The sequence below is a fragment of the Microcaecilia unicolor genome, chromosome 4 (genome assembly GCF_901765095.1).
Source record: "Microcaecilia unicolor chromosome 4, aMicUni1.1, whole genome shotgun sequence".
Classification (NCBI taxonomy): Eukaryota; Metazoa; Chordata; class Amphibia; order Gymnophiona; family Siphonopidae; genus Microcaecilia; species Microcaecilia unicolor.
Genome location: NC_044034.1, coordinates 282,077,915 through 282,100,229, shown reverse-complemented (window position 1 = coordinate 282,100,229; position 22,315 = coordinate 282,077,915). Strand labels below are relative to the sequence as shown.

Sequence of the window (22,315 nt, the reverse complement as noted above, 5' to 3'; positions counted from 1 at the left end):
CTTTTCTGTTGACAAACAGGACTGAGTTCGTGGCTGATTCTCAAGGTTAGGCTCCTCAGTCTTAAATTGTCTTAAAGGGCAATTCTATAAAATTGGTACCTCAGTCTAGGTGCCCCAATACCATGTGCTTAGCATCGTCAATTCTACAACAGCATCTTAGCAGCAATATTCCATTAGAGCATAAGGTTGGTACTGGCGCGTTCACGTGTAGGTGCACCCTCTTACGCCAAGTCAATGGCAGACATATGTTGGCACACCTAGGTATGCGAAGTGGTGCATGCTTGACTAATAGATATACCCATGGCCCACTCATGCTCCACCCATGTGTACGTCCCCTTTGCAATTAGGTGCTGCCTTATAGAATAACACCTAGAGCACATGGAGAGGCATTTTCGATATGACGGCTAAGTCGGACTTTGGATGTTTTGCATTACACGTTCCAAATCTGAATAGGAAATATAGCCATTTTCGAAACAGCAAAATGTCTTTTCTTTTTTTTTTTTTCAAAAATAGCCATATGCAAGATATTCCTGTGCTCTGTGCATTTACCTTTTTGGTTCATTTTCAAAAAATAAAAGTCCAAATGAAAAACACACAAAATCAAGCCATTGAGATGTAGAGGGAACCAGCATTCTTAGTAGACTAGCTACAAAGACTTTCCAGGAGAGCAATGGAACACCCTAAGGGGCACTGTTGTGGACATCATATAAAAGCTCCCATGTACTCATTACCCCCTCCAAAACCCACCAAAAATCCACTGTACCCAACTGTACACTACAATAGCCCTTATAGGTGAACGGGTCACCTACAAGTGGGTACAGTAGGTTTCTGGTGAATGTGGGAGGGCTCTCACTTTCCACCACATGAGTAACCGGTAGAGTGAGATATGGGCCAAAGTCCTACTCTCTATAGTGCACTGCACCCACCACTATACCACTCCAGGGACTTCCTTACTGCTCTAACAGAACTGGCTGTAATATCTGAAGCTGGAGGGTTGGAAGGGGTCAGTGACCACTAGGGGTGTAAGGGGGGTCCATCCCTGATTCCCTCTACTGGTTAACCTATCCTCCGAGATAAAGAACCAGATCACATCCATAAGCGTTATTTGTATAGAATGGTTTTGTATTTTTGGTGGGGTTGGATGGGGTTAGAAGAAATCCATAATGCTCCACATTTGTTTGGCTTTAAGAATAATTTATATATTTTCTTAAATAAAACACAACAAGCAAACCTAGATCTATGCAGATAAATGGTGGAGTAAAAGGAATTATTGGTTCAATGATACTCACCCACTGATGGTCCATACAAATATATTAATGAGTTAGTTGCATGTGTATTTGATTAAAAATCTCCCTCAACAGTAACGATTATATTATAAACCACATTTATTATTTCAAGCTTTTTTAGACATCTTGTTGATGGAGGGTGGGTGGAGATTTTACAATACGCTTACATGTACAGCCCTGGATATCTAAAATATGACACAACTTTGGCAAGTTTTCACTGAAACATCTTCATCCCAACATCCATTTATCTAAAATGATGCTGTGTGTGTGTGTGTGTATATATATATATACATCTATATAGATAGAGATAGATATAGTGAGAGACAGATATAGATATGTATACACACAGCAAACACCTATAAAAATGCAAGCAACATTTAATAAATGCTCAGTTATTCTTATATGATAACATCTTAATGCATTCCAAGATATCACTCTATTAGTCTGCTTTCAAAAAATGGTGGATCAAAAACTTGGCAGTGTGAAACTTCCAAATGGAATGAGAGCAGACAAAGTCTAGAACTGAAAAGGGAGGAAGACTGGAATGGGGAAGGAAGGAAAAATGGGAAAGAGAAGCGACAGAAAAGGACTAGAACTGTATGGCTGAAGGTTAAAAGAAGAGAAAGCACCAGAACTGGTGAGGCAGCACTGGGTGAGAGAAAACATCTAGATGTGGCTCAGCGGCACAGAAGTGGGTGGCATCATCCAAAGGTGCCAGAAAGAAACTGCTCTCCCACAATTCAGAACTTAGTGCAAAGTTCTGAGCATGTGCAGCCTCCCTCTATCTCTTTTCTTTGCCTCCTCAGTACACTACAATTGAGAGACTAAGGAGGTTGCACCTTAGACTGTACATCTAAGGAAAACCTTACAGGCAGTGGACCACCAGTCTTCACTAGTCAATCTTCCTTATTCCAAGAGAGGTGGCTCAGCAGGTTTTCATTACTAGCACATCACAAGAGGCAAAGCTTTTATGACTGTGCTAGAGAGAACATACTTGCATTTCCTCTCTGAGGTTTTCGGCTGTAACATTGCACCCATACCTATATATGAGCCAACACTGCTTCATCTCTTGGACTGATAAAGAAGGGGTTAGTGTATTGACACTCTTCTAGTTCATTTTGTTCCTCTTACTAGCTGTAAAATGGCATATAAACTGAACAAAAAAGCTTCCTAAAAATAAGATTTGACCTTGAAGCAACTCATAACTCATAAGTGAATTCTGTGGAGTAATATTTTTCTCTCTCATGTTAGATCAATACAGGTTTTTCCTTTCCAAGCAACTAACTGTTACTAACTGTTGTGTCCTGCTGTGCAAGTGTAAAATGAAGTTTGCTCATTCCATTGTCTTGTGGGCAGACATCCATTCGGCCGCTGAAAGGTGAAACAGTCACTGTGCGCCCCCAGGGAAGAACAGGAAGGCGATTGGTTAGGCCACCATCCATCCATTTCTATAAAAAGAGCAGGCTCATGTTCAGAAGAGATTATAAAGCTGATCATCATGGCTAATTAAAGAGCCACTTATTCATGAAAGGACATCTGTTATTAAGTAGAACAATAAAATTCCTTATAGTAATAATATAGTAATTTGTTTCTTTGTACCTGAGGATTCTTTAATTCAAGGTTAAAATGTATTGCTTCTTTTACTGAACTGCATTAAAATTTTGCAGTTACCACACAATAATGGCCAAAATTACTGAACGGTAGCTGCAAAGCCTCCACATGAAGGTGCTCCTTTTCAAAGATAGATTTACAAAGTCTTTGTAAGTCTATATGCTTTGAAAATGAGTCTCTAAATTTGGAGGGTGTTTTCACCATATTCCCATACAGTTAATATAGAAATACTTTTACCCACAGCTTTGAGGTGGTGCTACCTGCTCTGCATTATGTGCAGCATTAACATTTAAGGGTAATTTTGTAAAGGCTTTTTGAGTATTTAAAAGATGTACATTGTTTGCCCCTTAAAGCACGTTAAAACAGCAATAGCTTTGCTATATAACCATTACATGCTAATATAAGTTACTATCAGGCTTATTTTCGAAAGTGATCGCCGGCGATCTTCCGACATAAATCAGGAGATGGCCGGCGATCTCGCAAAAGCGTCGAAATCGGTATAATCGAAAGCTGCATTTTTGACACCATCGCTGCTTTCCCGTCGCCAAGCCGGCGAAAGTTCAAGGGGGCGTGTTGGCGGCGAAGCGAGGGCGGGCATGGGCGTGGCTACCAGATGGCCGGCTTTTGCAGATAATGGAAAAAAAAAAGCAGCGTTAATCAGTATTTCGCCGCTTTTACTTGGTCCTTTTATTTTCACGACCAAGCCTCAAAAAGGTGCCTGAACTGACCAGATGACCACCGGAGGGAATGGGGGATGACCTCCCCGTACTCCCACACTAAAACAATAAAAATAAAAACCTTTTTTGCCAGCCTGTATGCCAGCCTCAAATGTCATACCCAGCTCCCTAACAGCAGTATGCAGTGTTGAGCCCTCCAACCCCCCCCAAAACCCACTGTACCCACATCTAGGTGCCCCCCTTCACCCATAAGGGCTATGGTAATGGTGTAGAGATGTGGGGAGTGGGTTTTAGGGGGGATTTGGGGGGCTCAGCACCCAAGGTAAGGGAGCTATGCACCTGGGAGATATTTTTATTTTTTTAATTTTTAGACGTGCCCCCTAGAGTGCCCAGTTGGTGTCCTGGCATGTCAGGGTGACCAGTGCACTACAAATGCTGGCTCCTCCCACGACCAAATGCCTTGGATGTCGCCGGGTTGGAGATTGTCGGCATTTTTTTCCATTATCGCTGAAAAACAAAACCGGCCATCTCAAACCCGACGAACTCTGGCATTTGGCCGGGCTAAACCGTATTATTGAAAAAAAAAAGATGGCCGGCCATCTTTTTCGATAATACGGTTCCGGCCAGCTGTAGCGCCGCCGATCTATTTCGCCGGCGACGTTCAATTATGCCCCTCTATGGGGCTCATTTTCAAAACAGAAAACACCCATTAAGTGGCACAAATCTTTATTTGGATGTTTTTCTCACTAAAACATCCAAATTGGTGTTTTCAAAACCAATTTTTAGATGTTTTTCTATGAAACCTGTCAGAAGTGCATTCAAATCACAAGGCGGCATGTCAGGGGTGTGTTAAGGGCGGGATCTGGGTGTTCCTAACACTTTGGATGTTTTTCTGCCACAATGCAACAAAACAAAAACATCCACAGCTATAAGTTGGACCTTTTGGTCTAGACCTGTTTTATTAACAAAAAAGCCACAAAAAAGTGCCCTAAATGACCACTGCAGAAATAAAGGAATGACACCTCCCTACTCCTTCAGTGGTCACTGACCCCTTCCCATCCCACAAAGATGTAAATGAAACACGTACATACCAGCCTCTATGACAGCTTCAGATGTTATGGCCAGTACTATTTGAGCAGAAGGCAGGTTCCTGAAATAGCCTAGTGGTCAGTGCAGTGTACTGTAAAGAAGGTGACCCACTCTATTACACTTGTGGTGGAAAATGTCATCCCCCCCCAAAAAAAACCAAACCTCAAACCTACTGTACCCACATGTAGGTGACACTGCAGCCATAAGAGCTATTGTAGTGGTGTATAGTTGGGTACAGTAGGTTTTTCGTGGGTTTTGAAAGACTTAAGTGGTAATGGTGAGATGTGTACCTAGGACCTTTTATGTGAAGTCCACTTTAGTGCCCCCTAGGTTGCCCCACTGCTCTGCTGGGATGCCTGTGTGGTCAGTCTATAGGAAAGCTGGCTCCTCCTACATCCCAATGACTTGATTTTGTTCATTTTTCACTGGGACTATTTTTTTTTTTTTTTTTGGAAAATGGTCCAAATAGATAGACGTACTAAGCACAACATCATGTAGTAAATGGTCTGATATGAAAATGGTCATTTTCACTACTTGATTTTTGGACGTTTTCAGCAAAACGTCCAAAGTTGGATTTAGACGTCATATCAAAAATGCCCCTTCATGTAATAAATAATAATGAGATGCAAAGCATGCAAACACCTCATTATTATGTAAATTGAATAATGCAGCTTCCCGTGAACATCACAAGCTGCATTACTCCTGGCAAAAAAACGGCAGCTAAAAGTCAGCGCTATTTTTTCCTTCCCAAATATATTGGGCCCCTAACCCACAGCTTGATGTGCCCAAGTCACGTTTTAAAGAGGCCAGGCATTAAAGGTTTCATCACCCCTTTTCCATGAAGCTCCCTCTGAACACAACTTCCTCTTGAGGCCCCCTCTCAAAGACTCCCATGACAAACCCTGCCCCCCAAAAGCCTCTCGTTCCTTTAAAGACCCTTCCCTCTTCCTGTAGCTCCTCCCAAGGCCTACTCAAAAGAAATCCCTGGTGTCTAGGGGTTCCAGAGCAGGAGTGACCCCCAGCTACTCCTACCCATGCAGGCACCACAGTCAAAATGGCACCAGAAAACCCTACAGGTAGTCTCATGGTTCTACCACTAGGGGTACACAATCCCTATTCATTTTTAAAATAGTGTGCCATCAGTGCTCCCAGTTCCCCATTATATATATATATATATATATATATATATATATATATATATATATATATATAATTTGTACCTCAGCATTCTATGGCTGTCTGGGTTCGTAACATCCTGACGTCAGCAAGCCTCCAGCATTCCCTTCCCTCTCACTGTCCTGCCCTCGCGTGAAGACGAAATGAAGTCAGAGGAGGGCGGAACAGTGAGAGGGAAGGGAACGCTGGAGCCGAGCTGATGACAGGATGTTACAAATGCAAGCAAGTGAAGGCAACGGAATGCTGGAGGGTACGCGAGCCCAACGGAGGGGAGGCCAGGGCAGAGGACAACTGCTGGACATGGAGGGGAGGCCAGGGCAGAAGAGAATCACTGGAGGAGGGAATGGGAGGCAAGGGAAGAATCACGGCACATGGAGGGGAAGGCACGGCAGAGGAGAATCGCTGCACATGGAGGGGAGGTCAGAATCGCGGGAAAAAGGAGAGGAGGGCAGGGGAGAGAGGAGAAATCTCTTAGATGAAAGCCTTCCTAGGGCCCGTTTCATTTTTGACAAAACGGGCTTGGTTGCACTAGTTTGTGTGTGTGTGTGTATATATATATATATATATATATATATATATATATATATATATATATATATATATATATATATACACACACACACACACATATTTATTTAAAGTAAAGTGCTGCTAGTGACCACCAATATCTCCCACCAATTTTTTTTTTAAATAGTATGCTGCTGATTCCCTCCAGTTATCTCTCATACTAAGTTCAATTGGGGGGGGGGGGGGGGGGGGGGAAGGAGAAGAAGAATCCCTGCTCACTTCTATCCCTGAGGTTACCTTATTTAAAATTGTGCCCTTCGGGCCCCTAGTGTTAATGTCATGGTACTACCATAAGGGGCCTAATGGGCGCCATTTTGAATAAAGAAAATGCTGAGTCAGGAGCAACCGGCTCCCGCCATCTTCCTATCCCCATTAGACTACAGGGATGATCTGGTAAGTGCCACACACGGAAGACAGGATAATTTGGGGGAACAGGTAGAACACTACTTAAAAAAAAAAATCAGATGCTGAGTTTTGGGGAATTAGAAGCAAAATTAACATAGTAACACAGTAAATGTTGGCAGATAAAGACCTGCACAGTCCATCCAGTCTGCCCAACAAGGTGGGCAGAGTTGAATCTGGAACTCTTGTGTAGTTCCACTTCATTATTTAAAACTGGTATACTTAACCTCTGTCTCTCCCTTCCAATTTTGGGCACAGACTACAGAAGTCTGCCTGATACCAGTCCTACTTCCCTACTGGAGTTGCCATCAAAGCCCACTCCAGACTTGATACTGATCTGTTTTTCCTATTTATGGACCCAGACTTTACAAGTGGTCATAATTCCCAACCTTTGAAGCTGCTGTCAAAGCTCACTCCAGTTAAGTGGTCATTTAAGTTTCACTTTAATTGGGATTCCATCCTTTTTCTCTATAGTGTTCTTCTGTTTATTCCACACATTCTTGAACTCAGTTACTATTTTTGTCTTTACAAACTCATACAGAGGAGGAGGGAGGGGGGATTCCAGACATCCACAACCCTTTCTGTGAAAAAATATTTCCCGACATTGTTCCTGACTCCCACCCTACAACCTCAACTCATGACCTCTAGTTCTAGCACTTCCCTGACTCTGAAAAAGATTAGTTTGCATATTAATACACATTTAAATATTTAAAAGGTATCATACTCCCCCTATCCCTTCTTTTCTGTAGGCTAGCGTATACATATTGAGGTCTTCAAGCCTCTTCTTATATATGTTTTGGCACAAGCTCCATATCATTTTTGTCGCCTCCTCTGATTGCCTCAAGTCTTTTGATGTCCTTACTAAGATACAAAGTCAAAAAACAGCAAGGCAGGCAAGTTCACCAAATCCAATATGGAAGATAAAACAACAAGGCAGACCTTGTAAAAAACAGGGTTTTTAATTAATAGATTAAAAGCTCCCAGAATTTCAACATAAAATGCCTGACATGGCTATGTTTCTCCAGTACAAAATGGCTGCGTCAGGGGCAGCGAGTCACTGTAAATGCAAATAAAATCATTCAGTTTCTAATAACAAATTCCTGTAAGAGCATAATTATAAATAAATAAAAAATACAAGAGGAACTCTCAGAACTCCTCTTAATAATAGCACCATACTAAAAACCCTAGGGCCCTGTTTACTAAGCTGCATTAGCATTTTTAATGCATGTTAACTATGTATGCACGTTAACCGTGTACGTGCCTACAATATCCCTATAGTCATCTATGCGGTGAGCGCGCTAATTGTAGGCACATTAAAAATGCTAACGCACCTTAGTAAACAGGGCCCCTAATGTCTAGGTGGTAAAACAATGTACAAGAGTAAAACAACCAGAGAGGCTTACCCAGCTGATATAAAATTCCAAAATTAGCCTGGCTGATGCAGCTATTAAAACTAGCAAGATTTTGTACTGGCGAAACATGGCCATGTCTGGCATTTCATGTTCAAATTTTGGGAGCTTTTAATCTATTAATAAAAACTGGGTTTTTTTCAAGGCCTGCCTTGTTGTTTTATCTTAGCAAGATATGGCCTCCAAAAATGAACACAATATTCCAATTAGGGCCTCACTAACAAGTTGTACAAAGGCAGTAACACCATCTTTCTTCTGGCTATGCCTCTCTCTATGCAGCCAAGCATCCTTCTGGCTAGAGCCACTACCTTGTCACAAAGTGTCAGAGGACCTTAAGGCAGAGAAGCAATTATCCCAAGGTCCTGCTCCCAGTCTGTGCTTATCAGCCTCTAACCCCCTAGCATATATGACTCTCTTGGCTTTTCTAACCCCCAGTGAACAATCTTTTTCAAAATTTAAAGCACTGTTGAAAACTCATTTCTGGACAGTGGTCTAGGGTTGATACTGTTCTGATTTCTATGGTGTGTCCCTGAAAAGATAGTGTGCAATTTTATGTGTATCTTTGTTGGCAGTGTGATTGTTTCATTTGTGTTTTAATCATAGACTTCTTTTCTTTTTTTTCCTCCTATTTCATTGTAGTGTTTCCAGGCGGTATATCAAGGTTTTAATAACCATAAGAATAACCATCATTCTGCCCTTCTTTGCATTAAATTTTAACTGCCAAATATTAGACCATTCTTCTATTCTTTTTAGATCATTTCTCATGTTGTCCACTGCCTCTGGGGTGTCCACTCTGTTGCAAATCTCCATGTCATCTTCAATAAGGCAAACTTTACCTTCTAACCTTTTGGCAATGTCACTCACAAATATGTTGAATACCGATCCTTGGGGCACTCCGCTACGCACCTTTCTTTCCTCCGAGTGAATTCCATTCACTACCACCTTCTGACATCTATCAGTCAACCAGTTTCTAATCCAGTCCACCACTTTTGGTCCCAACTTCAGCCCATTCAATTTGTTCACAAGCCTCCTATAAGGAACCACATCAAAGATCCAGTTCTATGGTCACCCAGTCAAAGAAATCAGATTTGCTTGACACAGTTTTCCTTTGGTAAAGCCATGTTGTCTCGGATCTTATAAGCTATTGGATTCTAGGAACTATATTATTCTTTCCTTCAGCAGCGCCTCCTAATTTTTCCTGCCACCAAAGTGAGGCTTACCTGTCTGTAGTTTACCACTTCGTCTCTATCATAATTTTTGTGGAGAAGGAACACATCTGTATGGAACCTACCCTGTCTCCAAGGATGTATTATACAAATCTTTAAGAAGGCCCACCAGAACCTCTTTGAGCTCCTTCAACATCCTCGAATGAATCTCATCTGGCCCCATGGCTTTGTCTACTTCCAGTTTTTATAGCTGTTCATAAACACCTTCTAACATGAACGGTGTGATATCTACTTCACTCCCATATATGTCTTTGTCAGCCAACAGAGGTCATTCTCAAGGATTTTCTTCCATGAAAAGAGAACAGAAATATTTTAGTATGTCTGCCTTTAAATCATCACACTCTCCATATATCAGTTCTCAGCAGCTTTCAGTCTCACACTTCCATTTCTAGCCTTCCTCCTTTCACCAGGATAAATGAAAAAGTCTTGTCACCTCTCTTTGGGGGTCTTTTACTAAAGATTAGCTCCAGTTATCTGCAGAAGATCCCATTTTAGTTCTATGGGCCTTGCTGCAGATAACTCGAGCTAGCCTTTAGTAAAAGACCCCCTTTATGTCTCTTAGCACTTTTTCTTCCACCTTCACTTTTGCCAGCTGTATTTCTCTTTTCAGTTCGAGTTTTACATGGCATTTTTTAATCCTATGATCTTCTTTCTGTGTTCTTCTGTGCTTCATAAATGTCACCTGTTTTGCCTTTATTCCTTCAGACACTTTTTTGGTGAACCATACAGATTTCCTTTTCCTCTTGCTTTTGTTTACATTCCTTATGTAACCTATAAATGCACTCACTCTGCTGCTCCCCAGTATCTCTCCACACTCGTCCTTCCCTACACCCCTTCCCCTGCACTCCGCTCCATGGATAAATCCTTCTTATCTGCTCCCTTCTCCACTACTGCCAACTCCAGACTTCGCGCCTTCTGTCTCGCTGCACCCTACGCCTGGAATAAACTTCCTGAGCCCCTACGTCTTGCCCCATCCTTGGCCACCTTTAAATCTAGACTGAAAGCCCACCTCTTTAACATTGCTTTTGACTTGTAATCACTTGTAACCACTCGCCTCCACCTACCCTCCTCTCTTCCTTCCCGTTCACATTAATTGATTTGATTTGCTTACTTTATTTATTTTTTTGTCTATTAGATTGTAAGCTCTTTGAGCAGGGACTGTCTTTCTTCTATGTTTGTGCAATGCTGCGTACGCCTTGTAGCGCTATAGAAATGCTAAATAGTAGTAGTAGTAGTAGTTATGTAACTTTCGTTTACCACTATTGCTTCAGGCATAAACCAATGATTTTACCAGTTACCAAATTTGTTGCAGTGTCACGGCCAACTACTTCAAATGAAAGGCTTTTACTCGAACAGCAGTCTACAATTTACTAACCTCATTCTCATGGTTCAAAACAATAAGGCGGCATAACAATCTAAATGGATATAAAGCCAAAAACCAAGCAAATATTACAAACAGGTGTTTTATTTTTTTCTTTTAGCTGAATATAGGTGCAAAAGAGTAAAAGTGTTAAATACAAATGTTCAGTTGTTTATAGTTTAGGGCTTCTTTTAAAAAGTCACACTAGAGCGTCCCATGCGGCAAATGAAAGGAATTAAATGGCCTTCCTTTTATTTGCGCTCCGGGAATCGCTAGCACGGCTTAGTAAAAAAGAGGCCCTTAGTTTCTTTTATGTTTCAACATTTTTTATTGAAGACACAAGAAGAACAGTCTTACGATCAGTGATACCACATCTGCCAAGCCAAATCTATACAACAACTTATTATTACAGTCTCCAAAAGTTTTTCCTTTTCCCCCCCCCTTCCTCCCCCATCCCACCCCTCCCCCCATTTTATTGGTACTTATGCTTTGTTATCATCTGAATGTGTTGAGGACCAAACTTCTTCCCTTATGAGACAAAGAATCTACATAAGCACCCCAAATTTTCATAAATGTTTTCTTTCTTTTTAGTGAACGTTTGGCTTCTTTAGCTTCCCACATCATTAACTGGTGGATAAGGTTCCGCCAATGCCAATAATCTGGCCCTATATCATTTGTCCAGTTTTGCAAGATACATTTCCTTGCCAGCAATGTTATTTTACGGAAAAATAAATTGTGCTCTGGTATTTGACCTTTAAATGATCCTGGTAAGTTTAATAGCATCTGCACTGGTGTACCTGCTAGTCTTCGGCCCAATAATTGTGATATATAATGGGTTATTTTCCCCCAAAACCTTCTAATCTTCCAACAGCTCCAAAAACTATGGTAAAATGTGTTGTTTGTTCTCCCACATCTCACACACAGGGGCGTCTGCAAACCCCCGAATTTTGCGAATTGCGCAGGTGACATGTATGCGCGATGTATAAAACGGAATGCACATTCCCTATATTGAGCTCCGCTGACCAATTTCGGTATCCCCTTCAGTTGCCTTTCAACATCCCATACCAATAACTTGACTCCTAAATCCTTCTCCCAGCGCTCTTTTATCTTTTGAAAGCTTTTGGGTTTCTCATATGGCCACAGAGCTTTATGTATCCCTGAAATTGATGGCATTTCTTCAGAAATTTCTAGAAAAATTTTTTTTAGTTTCAATCCCTGTTTCTGTTCCAATCGGCCCTGATCTATTGACTGAATAAAATGTTTGAGCGCAAATGTATCACCCCATTGAATTGTATCTGTTTCCAATAGCTGATCTAAAGGTTTAATCCCACCATTATCGCCTATTACATCGTCCAGACATTCTAAACCTCTGTCTTCCCATCGCTGAAAAACTGGGTTTTCTATACCTGCTGTAAAGATTGGGTTCCCTCTGATTGTTAATAGTTCTGTTACCCCTCTCCCCATCTTCAATCTGTTCCCCAAGAATTGCCACGCTCTCCTAAGCGGTTTTAACAGCAAATTGTCCCTGTGTATCTCGGGTACCTGCGTCGTTTCTAATTGTATGAGGGATTTCAAACGCAGCGGTTCAAAATATTCTTGTTCTAGTTCTAATGGTGTATAGTATGTTGTTTCGAATATCCAATCTCTCACATGCCGCATTAAGCAGGCCATATTGTATATCTTCAAGTCTGGTAATCCTAGCCCTCCCTGTTGCCAATTGCCCATCATAAATTGTTGTTTCATCTTAGCTTTCTTATTGGCCCAGCAAAATTTCATCACCATCTTATTGAATGTTTTCAGGTCTTTCCCCAATATACATATAGGTATGGTCTGCATGACATACAACCACCTAGGTAGGATCACCATACGAATTAGGCATATTCTACCCATCAGCGGCAGCTGCAACTGTCTCCAACTCTCCAATTGGTGTCTAGTCTGAGTCAACAGCATCTTAATATTAAGTGAATATAGATCTACCACTTCTGGCGTCAACTCTATACCCAAGTATCTAAATGACATGGTTGCTCTTCTCAATGGGAACATTCCCTGCCAGGGCGTTGCATTCTGTACGTTACTAACCAATGCTTCTGATTTCTCCAGGTTTAGTTTGAACCCAGAATAGGTTCCAAACTCTTTAAACACCTCCAGTAGTGCTGTTAAGGACTCCTCTGGATTTGTGAGCATAACTAACAAATCATCTGCAAAGGCAGCTAATTTGAATTCCTGTTTCCCAATCACCACTCCTCTTATAGCTGGCATCTCGACAATATCCCTAATCAGTGGGTCTAAGTATAATGCAAAAAGAAGTGGCGACAGGGGACACCCGTCTAGTTCCTCTTCTTATTTCAAAGGCTTCCGAATAATTGCCATTGACCATTATTCTAGCTTGCGGTGATGTATATAGTGTTCTAATGGCTGTAATAAACCACCCTGCAAATCCATATGCATTTAGTGTGGCAAACATATAACTCCAATCAACCCGATCAAATGCCTTTTCGGCATCAAAACTGATCATCAATGTTGGCTTTACATAAGTACATAAGTACATAAGTAGTGCCATACTGGGAAAGACCAAAGGTCCATCTAGCCCAGCATCCTGTCACCGACAGTGGCCAATCCAGGTCAAGGGCACCTGGCACGCTCCCCAAACGTAAAAACATTCCAGACAAGTTATACCTAAAAATGCGGAATTTTTCCAAGTCCATTTAATAGCGGTCTATGGACTTGTCCTTTAGGAATCTATCTAACCCCTTTTTAAACTCCGTCAAGCTAACCGCCCGTACCACGTTCTCCGGCAACGAATTCCAGAGTCTAATTACACGTTGGGTGAAGAAACATTTTCTCCGATTCGTTTTAAATTTACCACACTGTAGCTTCAACTCATGCCCTCTAGTCCTAGTATTTTTGGATAGCGTGAACAGTCGCTTCACATCCACCCGATCCATTCCACTCATTATTTTATACACTTCTATCATATCTCCCCTCAGCCGTCTCTTCTCCAAGCTGAAAAGCCCTAGCCTTCTCAGCCTCTCTTCGTAGGAAAGTCGTCCCATCCCCACTATCATTTTCATCGCCCTTCGCTGTACCTTTTCCAATTCTACTATATCTTTTTTGAGATACGGAGACCAGTACTGAACACAATACTTTAATTTCCTCTTTACATGTTCCAGCGCTGTGATGATTCTCCTTTGACAAATCCCACCTGTCCCTCCTGCACTAATTTTGGTAATACGCGACTCATGCGTCCTGCCAATATCTTAGCAAATATCTTCATTTTACAGTTCAGCAGAGAAATGGAACGATATGACTCTGGCAATGTATGATCTCTCTTGGGTTTGGGTAGCAAAATAATCTGGGCCATGTTCAATTGTCTAGGAAGAAATCCTCTGTCTACCCACCCATTAAAAGTCTCTACCAATGCAGGCTGTATGTCTTCCCCTAATAGTTGGTAAAATTCTACTCTTAGACCATCTGGTCCTGGCGCTTTCCCTGGTGTGCTATTAGCTATTGCCCAGTGTACTTCATCAATACTTATTGGTTCGTTTAATACTTTTTGTTCCCTTTCAGAGAGGACTGGATGGGCTATCCCCTCTAAGTATAAGTTGCTCGGAAGATCTGAGTCATGTTCTTCTGTATATAAGTTCTGATAGAAAGTTTTAAAAATATTTTGGATTTCCAAATCTGTAAAGCACATTTTGCCCGACTTATCCTTTAAAGTTATAACCCTTCTCGATGTCTGTTTCCGAGCTATAAGTCTGGCCAACATCTTTCCACCTTTACTACCATGCTTATATAATTGGAACTTATAATAAGCTTGTGACTTCATCTCTCTCTCATGGATAAGGGTATTTAAAGCCACTTGAGCTGACACCAATTCCTTCCTCATTTGAGCACTGGAAGACCTGTCATACCTCTTTCGCAATGTTACAATTTCTTTCTCTAGTCTCAGTATCTCTCTGTCTCTAGCTTTTTTAAATTGGCTTACATAACTAATGATCTCTCCTCTCAGGACAGCTTTTGCCGCCTCCCAGAATACAATTGCGTCGGAGGCTGTGTTCTCGTTAAAACCTTTATATTCCTTCCAACTTTTCAACAAATGTTCCCGAAATCCCGCATTATGGGTCAAATAACTTGGGAATGTCCATTGCTTAAATTTACCTCCCGCCTCCCCAGGGTTCCAAGTCGCCCAAACTTCCGCATGATCGGATATTGCATACGGTCCTATTTGGGTATCCTGGAGCTCTCCCATTAATGTGCGTGACATCAGTAGATAGTCTATCCTTGACTGTGTGTTATGTGCTCTGGACATATGTGTGTAATCTCTATCTTGTGGATGAAGAACTCTCCAGATGTCCAATAGGTCCAAAAGGGAACATAAGTTTGGTAGTCCCTTTGACATCCAGTGAGTTGGTGTCTGTGTGGCATTTGATTTGTCTATCTGCGGGTCCCATACTGTATTAAAGTCTCCTCCCAAAATTACTTGGGAAGAGTCTTCCACTATTAAATGCCCTAGTAGCTGTTGATAAAATTTGGTATCCATTTGGTTTGGTGCATAAACACTACCCAATAGTATTTGTCTCCTTGCCAATATTACCTTGCAAAAGATGTATCTTCCTTCTGGGTCTTTAATTACATCTCAAATCTTGTCTACCACCCCCTTTCTTATTAGGACAACCACTCCACCTTTTCTCCCTTTTGCGGGTGAACCAATGCATTCTCCTACCCACCATTTTTTAAGTTTTTCATGCTCTATCTCATTCAGGTGCGTCTCTTGTAAAAGAGCAACATCCGCTCTGATTCTCTGTAGATATTTTAATATCTTAGAGCGCTTTACTGGTGATCCGATGCCTCCCACATTCCAGGTCACTATTTTAACCATCTTTCACGGGTTGTGGTGGCATCGGATCACCCACAAAAGCTCTTTATCTTCCAGGGACAACCACCCCAGCCTATGGTTCCCCCCTCTTATCATGTATTCCCCACACATTCTCTTATGCTGTATAGTACCATTTTTCTCTTCCTTATTCTTTATCTGACTTACATCTATTTGCTTCCCCCTGCTCCCTAACCCTCCCCAACTCCTCCCCCCCCTTAACCTCCCATCCCTCCCTACTACTTCCCTTCCTCCCATGTTCCCTATTACCCCTCTGTGCTTCGTCCCTATTTGTGGGACTAGTCACGTTTACGCCCCTCTCTACATTCCATATAATTGACCTCTGTTCCAAAGTTTACTTCCCTCTTATTTATATGAGCCCTTATATTAATTCCCCTTTCCTCCCTCTCTCTCCTCATATTCAAGGGTACCTCTTCTCTTTGTCAGTGGTCTATCCTTTCTAAATAACTTTACTCAATATAACAGTTCCTTTACATTGTGGCAATGCCCTTTCCTATATTTTGGATTCTTGTATATTATATATAATAACTCCAACATTAACCTTTAACATTATAATTCCCTTAATCTAATGTCTTTTCATTGCCTACATATATTTCATCACCAATTCTTCCCTCCTTTCTGTCCCAAAGGAGTGATAGTGTCTTATATCTGTTAAGCATTATCCTCATAAGTGTTTAATTCCAGCTTGTCAGGTAGACCAACAGTTACTCCTCCACTATGCCTTCCATGCTACCTCCAAATCTCCTCTCTTGTTGGATAGTAATATTGTCTGTAGATGCCCGCCTTGGCTCCCACCTATCCAATCAGCAGTTGTAATCCGCAATCATTAAGACGGCTGATCAAGTTTCCTCTTCCAATCAGCAGTTGTAATCCAAGAAAACGTGACAACGGTTGCTCAAGTTGCCTCCTCAACCTATTATTCTTATTGTAGACCGATAAATTTCTCTTGCAGCGTATATTTATTGTCTAGGCCTCGGTCATAAATATTTTCCTAAGTTGTAACCTTTCATGGTCTACCCTGTTTCATGTCTTCAAGGACGCTTGACTCCTGTAGTCAGTTTCCTGAAAGTTCCAACTCACAGTTACCTGCCGCTTTATTCTCAATTTTGTAATCCAATGCACTCCAGTTGCCTGCGTTATTCCACAGATTCACCTTATCCGATCACTTGAATCATCATCTCCTTTTTTTGTTGTCTCATACTTATTGTTGGGCCTCTGAGACCAATTCACAATTTTTACCAAAAGAAAAAAAAGAAAGGAGAGACAATGTAAAGAGTCAAAAAAAAGAAAAAAAAACCCACCGGAGTGAATCCTAATCTCTTTCATGAATGTCCATTGATATGCGTCCCTGAGCTTCTGTCTGAATCCAGAACTGGCCCAATATTCATTCGGATCTTATGTTTGTCATGACCCCAGAATCTAGCTTAATCAATCCAAACTCAGGTTATCACTTTGTACCATTAAGGTCATTTTATCCAAAGGTTTTCAACTTCCTTAACTCAAATATTTTAACACTAGCTTAATCAATCCAAACTCAGGTTATCACTTTGTACCATTAAGGTCATTTTATCCAAAGGTTTTCAACTTCCTTAACTCAAATATTTTAACATTGTCAGTAATTTAAATCCAACATATTCAACTATATCTGCTCCATGTCCTTCCCAGTCGCAGCAGTATCCGTTAATCATTCATCTCCTGTACTCAGTATTTGTCTCACATATTGTTGTGCCTCAGGAACCGTCTCACAAATTTTAGTAGATGATTGGTAAAAGATCTTTAACTTTGCTGGGTATAACAGCGCGAATTTGATCTTATGCTGCACTAATTGCGAACAAGTCGGCGAGAAAGCCTTCCTCTGCGCGGCAACTGCAATTGAATAGTCTTGGAAACAGAGAATTTTTTGATTGTTATAAGTCAGCGCTGCTCCACCGCGTATGGCCTGCATAATTGCAGTTTTATGGGTAAAGTTAAGTACCCGACATATTACTATTCTGGGCCTACCCGCACTTTGTCGCATGGGTCCTACTCGATGGGCTCTCTCAATAATTAGGGGCCCCATTTCTGATTGCAGCTTTAGTTCTTTCACTAGCCACTTCTCCAGGAAAGGGCGAAGCTCCCTTTCCTCTATATCCTCAGGCAGCCCGACAAAACGCAAGTTATTGCGTCTAGATCTGTTCTCCAGATCTTCTATCTTCTCGGCTTGTGTTTCCACTGTTTTTAGAAGTTTGCCATACCTCTGTTCCATAGCTGCAACTTGGTCTTCCAGGGCCCCCGTTCGTTGCTGAAAGCCTGCCATATCCTGGGTAAGTTGCGTCATATTGCTCTGCAAACCTGCCAATTTGGAGTCCAGTCCCTGTAATTTTTTGTCTAGAATTACTTCCAGGGCTGCGGTAACCTCTCCCACTATTTCGGCGGTCCATGCTGAGCTAACCGACAGATTTGATGGGCTCGCCGGAGCCGCCATCTTGTCTTCTCCCGTTTTTCCTCTATCCTTGTCTTTGCGAAGCGATTTCGTGGCCATTGCTGCTTCGGACTCCCGATCTGTGGTGGTACTCGATCGGGCTAGCCTCGCGGTTTGTTGTTATCAATTTTTAGCCGTTTTCCTTTTTTTACTTCGAGGGTTTATGGCTTGGAATGCGAGAGAGGGCACGGAGCTAATCTTTTAGCGACCGCTCGCGTGCATCGCGTCACGTGACCTCTCGGCCCTTAGTTTCTTAAACAACAAACACATAATAGTTCTTTTATTTTTAACACATTTTATCTCAGAACCACATAAAAAGGCACACATTTTAATCAATAGCAACAATTTAAAACTGCTTCAAAATGGAATTCGGATGAACTCTCTTACAACTCGTAACATTTCTTTAACCCACATAATTGAAGTACACAAAAAGGGGCATAATTGAATGCGAACACCCATCTCCATGGGCGACTATCTCTGAGGACAGGTCCGCGAAGGGGCGGGACAGACTGTATTTTCAAAAAAGATGGACGTCCATCTTTTGTTTCGATAATATGGTTGGTGCCGGGCAAATGCATCAGATTTGGGCGGATTTGAGCTGGGCGATATCGGTTTTCAGTGATAATGGAAACCAAAGCCACCCAGCTCAAAAACAAACAACTTGTGGGAGGGGCCAGGATTCCTAGTGCACTGGTCCCCCTCACATGCCAGGACACCAACCGGGTACCCTAGGGGGCACTTGTAAAAATAAAAAAAAATTAAAATACCTCCCAAGTCCATAGCTCCCTTACCTTGGGTGCTGAGCCCCCCAAATCCCCCCCCAAACCCACTCCCCACTCCCCACAACTCTACACCATTACCATAGCACTTATGGCTGAAGGGGGGCTCCTAGATGTGGGTACAGTGGGTTTTGGGGGCAGTTTGGAGGGCTCCCATTTACCACCACAAGTGTAACAGGTAGGGAGGATGGGCCTGGGTTCCCCTGCCTGAAGTCCACTGCACACGAAAGAGAGGTCCAAATCTCCCTTGAAATCAGAACAAAACACAAAAAATGGCGGAAGATAAACCAAGACAGACCAAAAAACAAGGGAGTAAGAGCGCCAGAAAAGTTTATTGGGTCCCATTAAACTTTTCTGGCACTCTTACTCCCTTGTTTTTTGGTTTGTCTTGGTTTATCTTCCGCCATTTTTTGTGTTTTGTTCTGAAGTCCACTGCACCCACTAACAACTGCTCCAGGGACCTGCATACTGCTGTGATGGAGCTGGGTATGACATTTTTTGGGTGGGAGGGGGTTAGTGACCACAGGGGAAGTCAGGGGAGGTCATCCCCGATTCCCTCCGGTGGTCATCTGGGCAGTTGGGGCACTTTTTGGGGACATGTTCGTGAAAAAAAATGGTAAAAAAAAAACCGACCCAAATTCTCGCTTCTGCAGCCCTTCTTTTTTCCATTATCGGCTGAGCGCGCCCATCTCTCCTCGGCTGATAAACATGCCCCAGTCCGGCCTTCACCACGCCCCCGTCAACTTTATTCGTTCCCGTGACAGACTGCAGTTGGAGGCGCCCAAAATCGGCTTTCGATTATACCGATTTGGGCGCCCATAAGAGAAAGGCGCCCATCTCCCAATTTGGGTCGAAATATGGGCGTCTTTCTCTTTTGAAAATAAGCTGGTCTATATCTCAAATATCATCTCAGAATAACTCTCCATGACCCTGAACTGAACCCCTCTGTTTAGGTAAGTACCTTAGAATTTCAATACAAGTAAATATGAATTCCCTTTTTAATTTTAATACTGTCCCTTCTCTGACAGTGTCCCCCTTATGATGTCTGTGATGTGGCGTGCATTCACATAGATGTAGCTTCTCCTTGCTTGTATCTGGACTTTGGTCTTTCTTGGGTTAGAGACCACTTCCAGCGATGTCTCCTCCATATCTTCAACTGTTGAACACTACTATCCTGACTTTACCAACTCAAAGGTTAAAAACCCTAACTCCCTTTCCTTCAGAACTACAATAACACTGGTCTGGGATTTAATCAGGGAACTGTACGGGCCTGCTAATTAAACAAAAGGAAACTTTAATTAAGGACCCTCACTATGGTATTCCTATTATTTTAACTTTTCCCTAAACTACAGAAGAGCACTTGTTATTTTCTTTTCAGAACAAGTGTACTAGAACATAAACAATCTCTCTTAGTGTACACACACTCTCAGGGTTTCTCGAATTTTTCACACAATAAAGCTAAGATGTTTTTATGAGATTAATTTTCTCCTCTTTTAAAATCTTATTTTTTTAAGAGGCCCACAGTTGTCAGAGTCAAAGGCTCTAAACACAGCCTAAAGCCACCAAAGTAATCTCTCACAGCCACTATTAAACGCTTTCTAGCAGAACCAATCCAAGGATTAAGCATTTTTTTACAGCTCTAAAAACAGCAATTCTATTAATTTTAAAACTTTCACCCAATTCCTCTAAACAGTCAATCCTGCCACTCTATATTATTTCCAGTCACCACACAGACTTCCAAACACATTTAAGGTTTTATCTCACTCTCAATACTCAAACACGTCTGACATCTCTTAGTTCTTCAGCTCCTTTGCCTGTCACCCAAGTTGTTTCCAGGGTTCAACAGTGACTCTAATAATATCACCACTCCCGCCTTGGTTCCCCTGAGCCAACAGGAACCATACACTTGGGAAATTCTTTTAATTTTTGCATGCATGGAATTTCAGTTTGAAACCACAATTTCCATTTTGAATTTTCTTTCTCTCATAGATTTGCAATGGAAAAATAAACTTTTCATAAAATTACCTCAGGAAATCATTGGAAAAATTACTTGAACACTTCAAAGCGTACATAGTGCGTTTCGCGTGCACCTAAAATTAGCATGCGCGCTAACCGTGTAGGTACCCATAGGAATAGTATGGGTACCTACACAGTTAGCTCGTGCTAAAAACACTAGCACGCTCTTAGCGTTGCTTAGTAAACAGGGGCGTAAGTCTTATAGACACAAACCAAACACACATTTCCCCCCCACATTTTTAATTCCATAAAGTACACTCTCACAATTTTCATTAAAATTTACCATCAAAGCATCTCAAACCCTCTAAAGACCCTTTCAAAAATTAAAATCCCTCTAGTATTACCAAGCAACAGTTCTCCTCTACAGGTCTCCTGAAGTTCACTTTCCCAGCCACAGTTAAAAGCTTAATTTTAAGTCACATAATGGAACCACTCTAATCTAAAACCACCTTAGCCCACCTGCTTAGGACCACCTGAGCTTTTGACCACTAAAAAAAAGAAAATAATAATAATAATTTTAAAAGGCTTCCTGTGACCCAATCACCCATGCACTAAAAATGCTCCATAAAAGTTAAATATTAAAATAAGAAGTGGGAACGTCTTACCTGGCTCCTAGGTGAACCAGCAGGCTGCCCCCCCCCCCCCCCCCCCCCCACACAACCTCCAAATTCAGTCCAACTCAATGCCCTTCATTGCCAGCAGCAGCCTCTTGCACAGCCTACCAGGTTGACTCAAAAATTTAGAACACAGCTTCTGTTGAGGCTTACAGGAGCTCTAGGAGCATTACTGCACATGAGCATCATCAAACCTGCCAGCTCTTTTCCTGTGTCCCCTGCAGTCCCATGCAGCACGGCAGCATGAGCAGTCGCATTTGCCATGTCTCAGATGTCACCTGTATCCAGAAGTCCTCTGGACCCAGAGCAGGTCCCAACTTGGGCCAGACCAGGCCTGAATTGACCTAGGAACATCCTGGCCCAAACGTGGACCACCTAAACCCAGCCCAAACAGGTAATTTTTAAAATTTTTAGCACCAAATGTTACATTTACATAAAGATCCACTGCCATTTTTATTGTTCTTTTCAGGTTGGAACACTGACTTTCCACTTCTCTTATATCCTCCCATCCTGCTCCCTTTCCTCAGATACTCCCTAATTTTATTAAAGTCAGAATTTTTGAAATCTAGGTCTTCGAGTTTTGTGTGTCTATATCCCCCTTTAGCCCCTATATTAAACCATACTATGTAATAATGAGCACTACTGTCCCAGGGGGAACCACCCAGACATTAGACACATTCTCCCCATTTGTGAGCACAAGATAATATAACATCTTGACTTGTATCCTACTCACACCTTTTATTTCTAA

General features: G+C 41.9%; 1 protein-coding gene across 3 annotated transcripts in view; it reads right to left on the bottom strand.

Moving 5' to 3' along the window:
• Positions 1–22,315, bottom strand: part of PNPLA4 (patatin like phospholipase domain containing 4) — a 116,598-nt gene that overhangs the window by 8,032 nt on the left and 86,251 nt on the right. For 2 of the 3 annotated variants that reach the window (XM_030201629.1, XM_030201631.1), the window contains one exon: positions 2,582–2,734. The exons of the other annotated variant lie outside the window; for it this stretch is intronic. In XM_030201629.1, the coding sequence (XP_030057489.1) occupies positions 2,582–2,734 (153 nt within the window). The remainder of the gene's footprint in view (positions 1–2,581; positions 2,735–22,315) is intronic. 3 annotated transcript variants of the gene reach the window in all.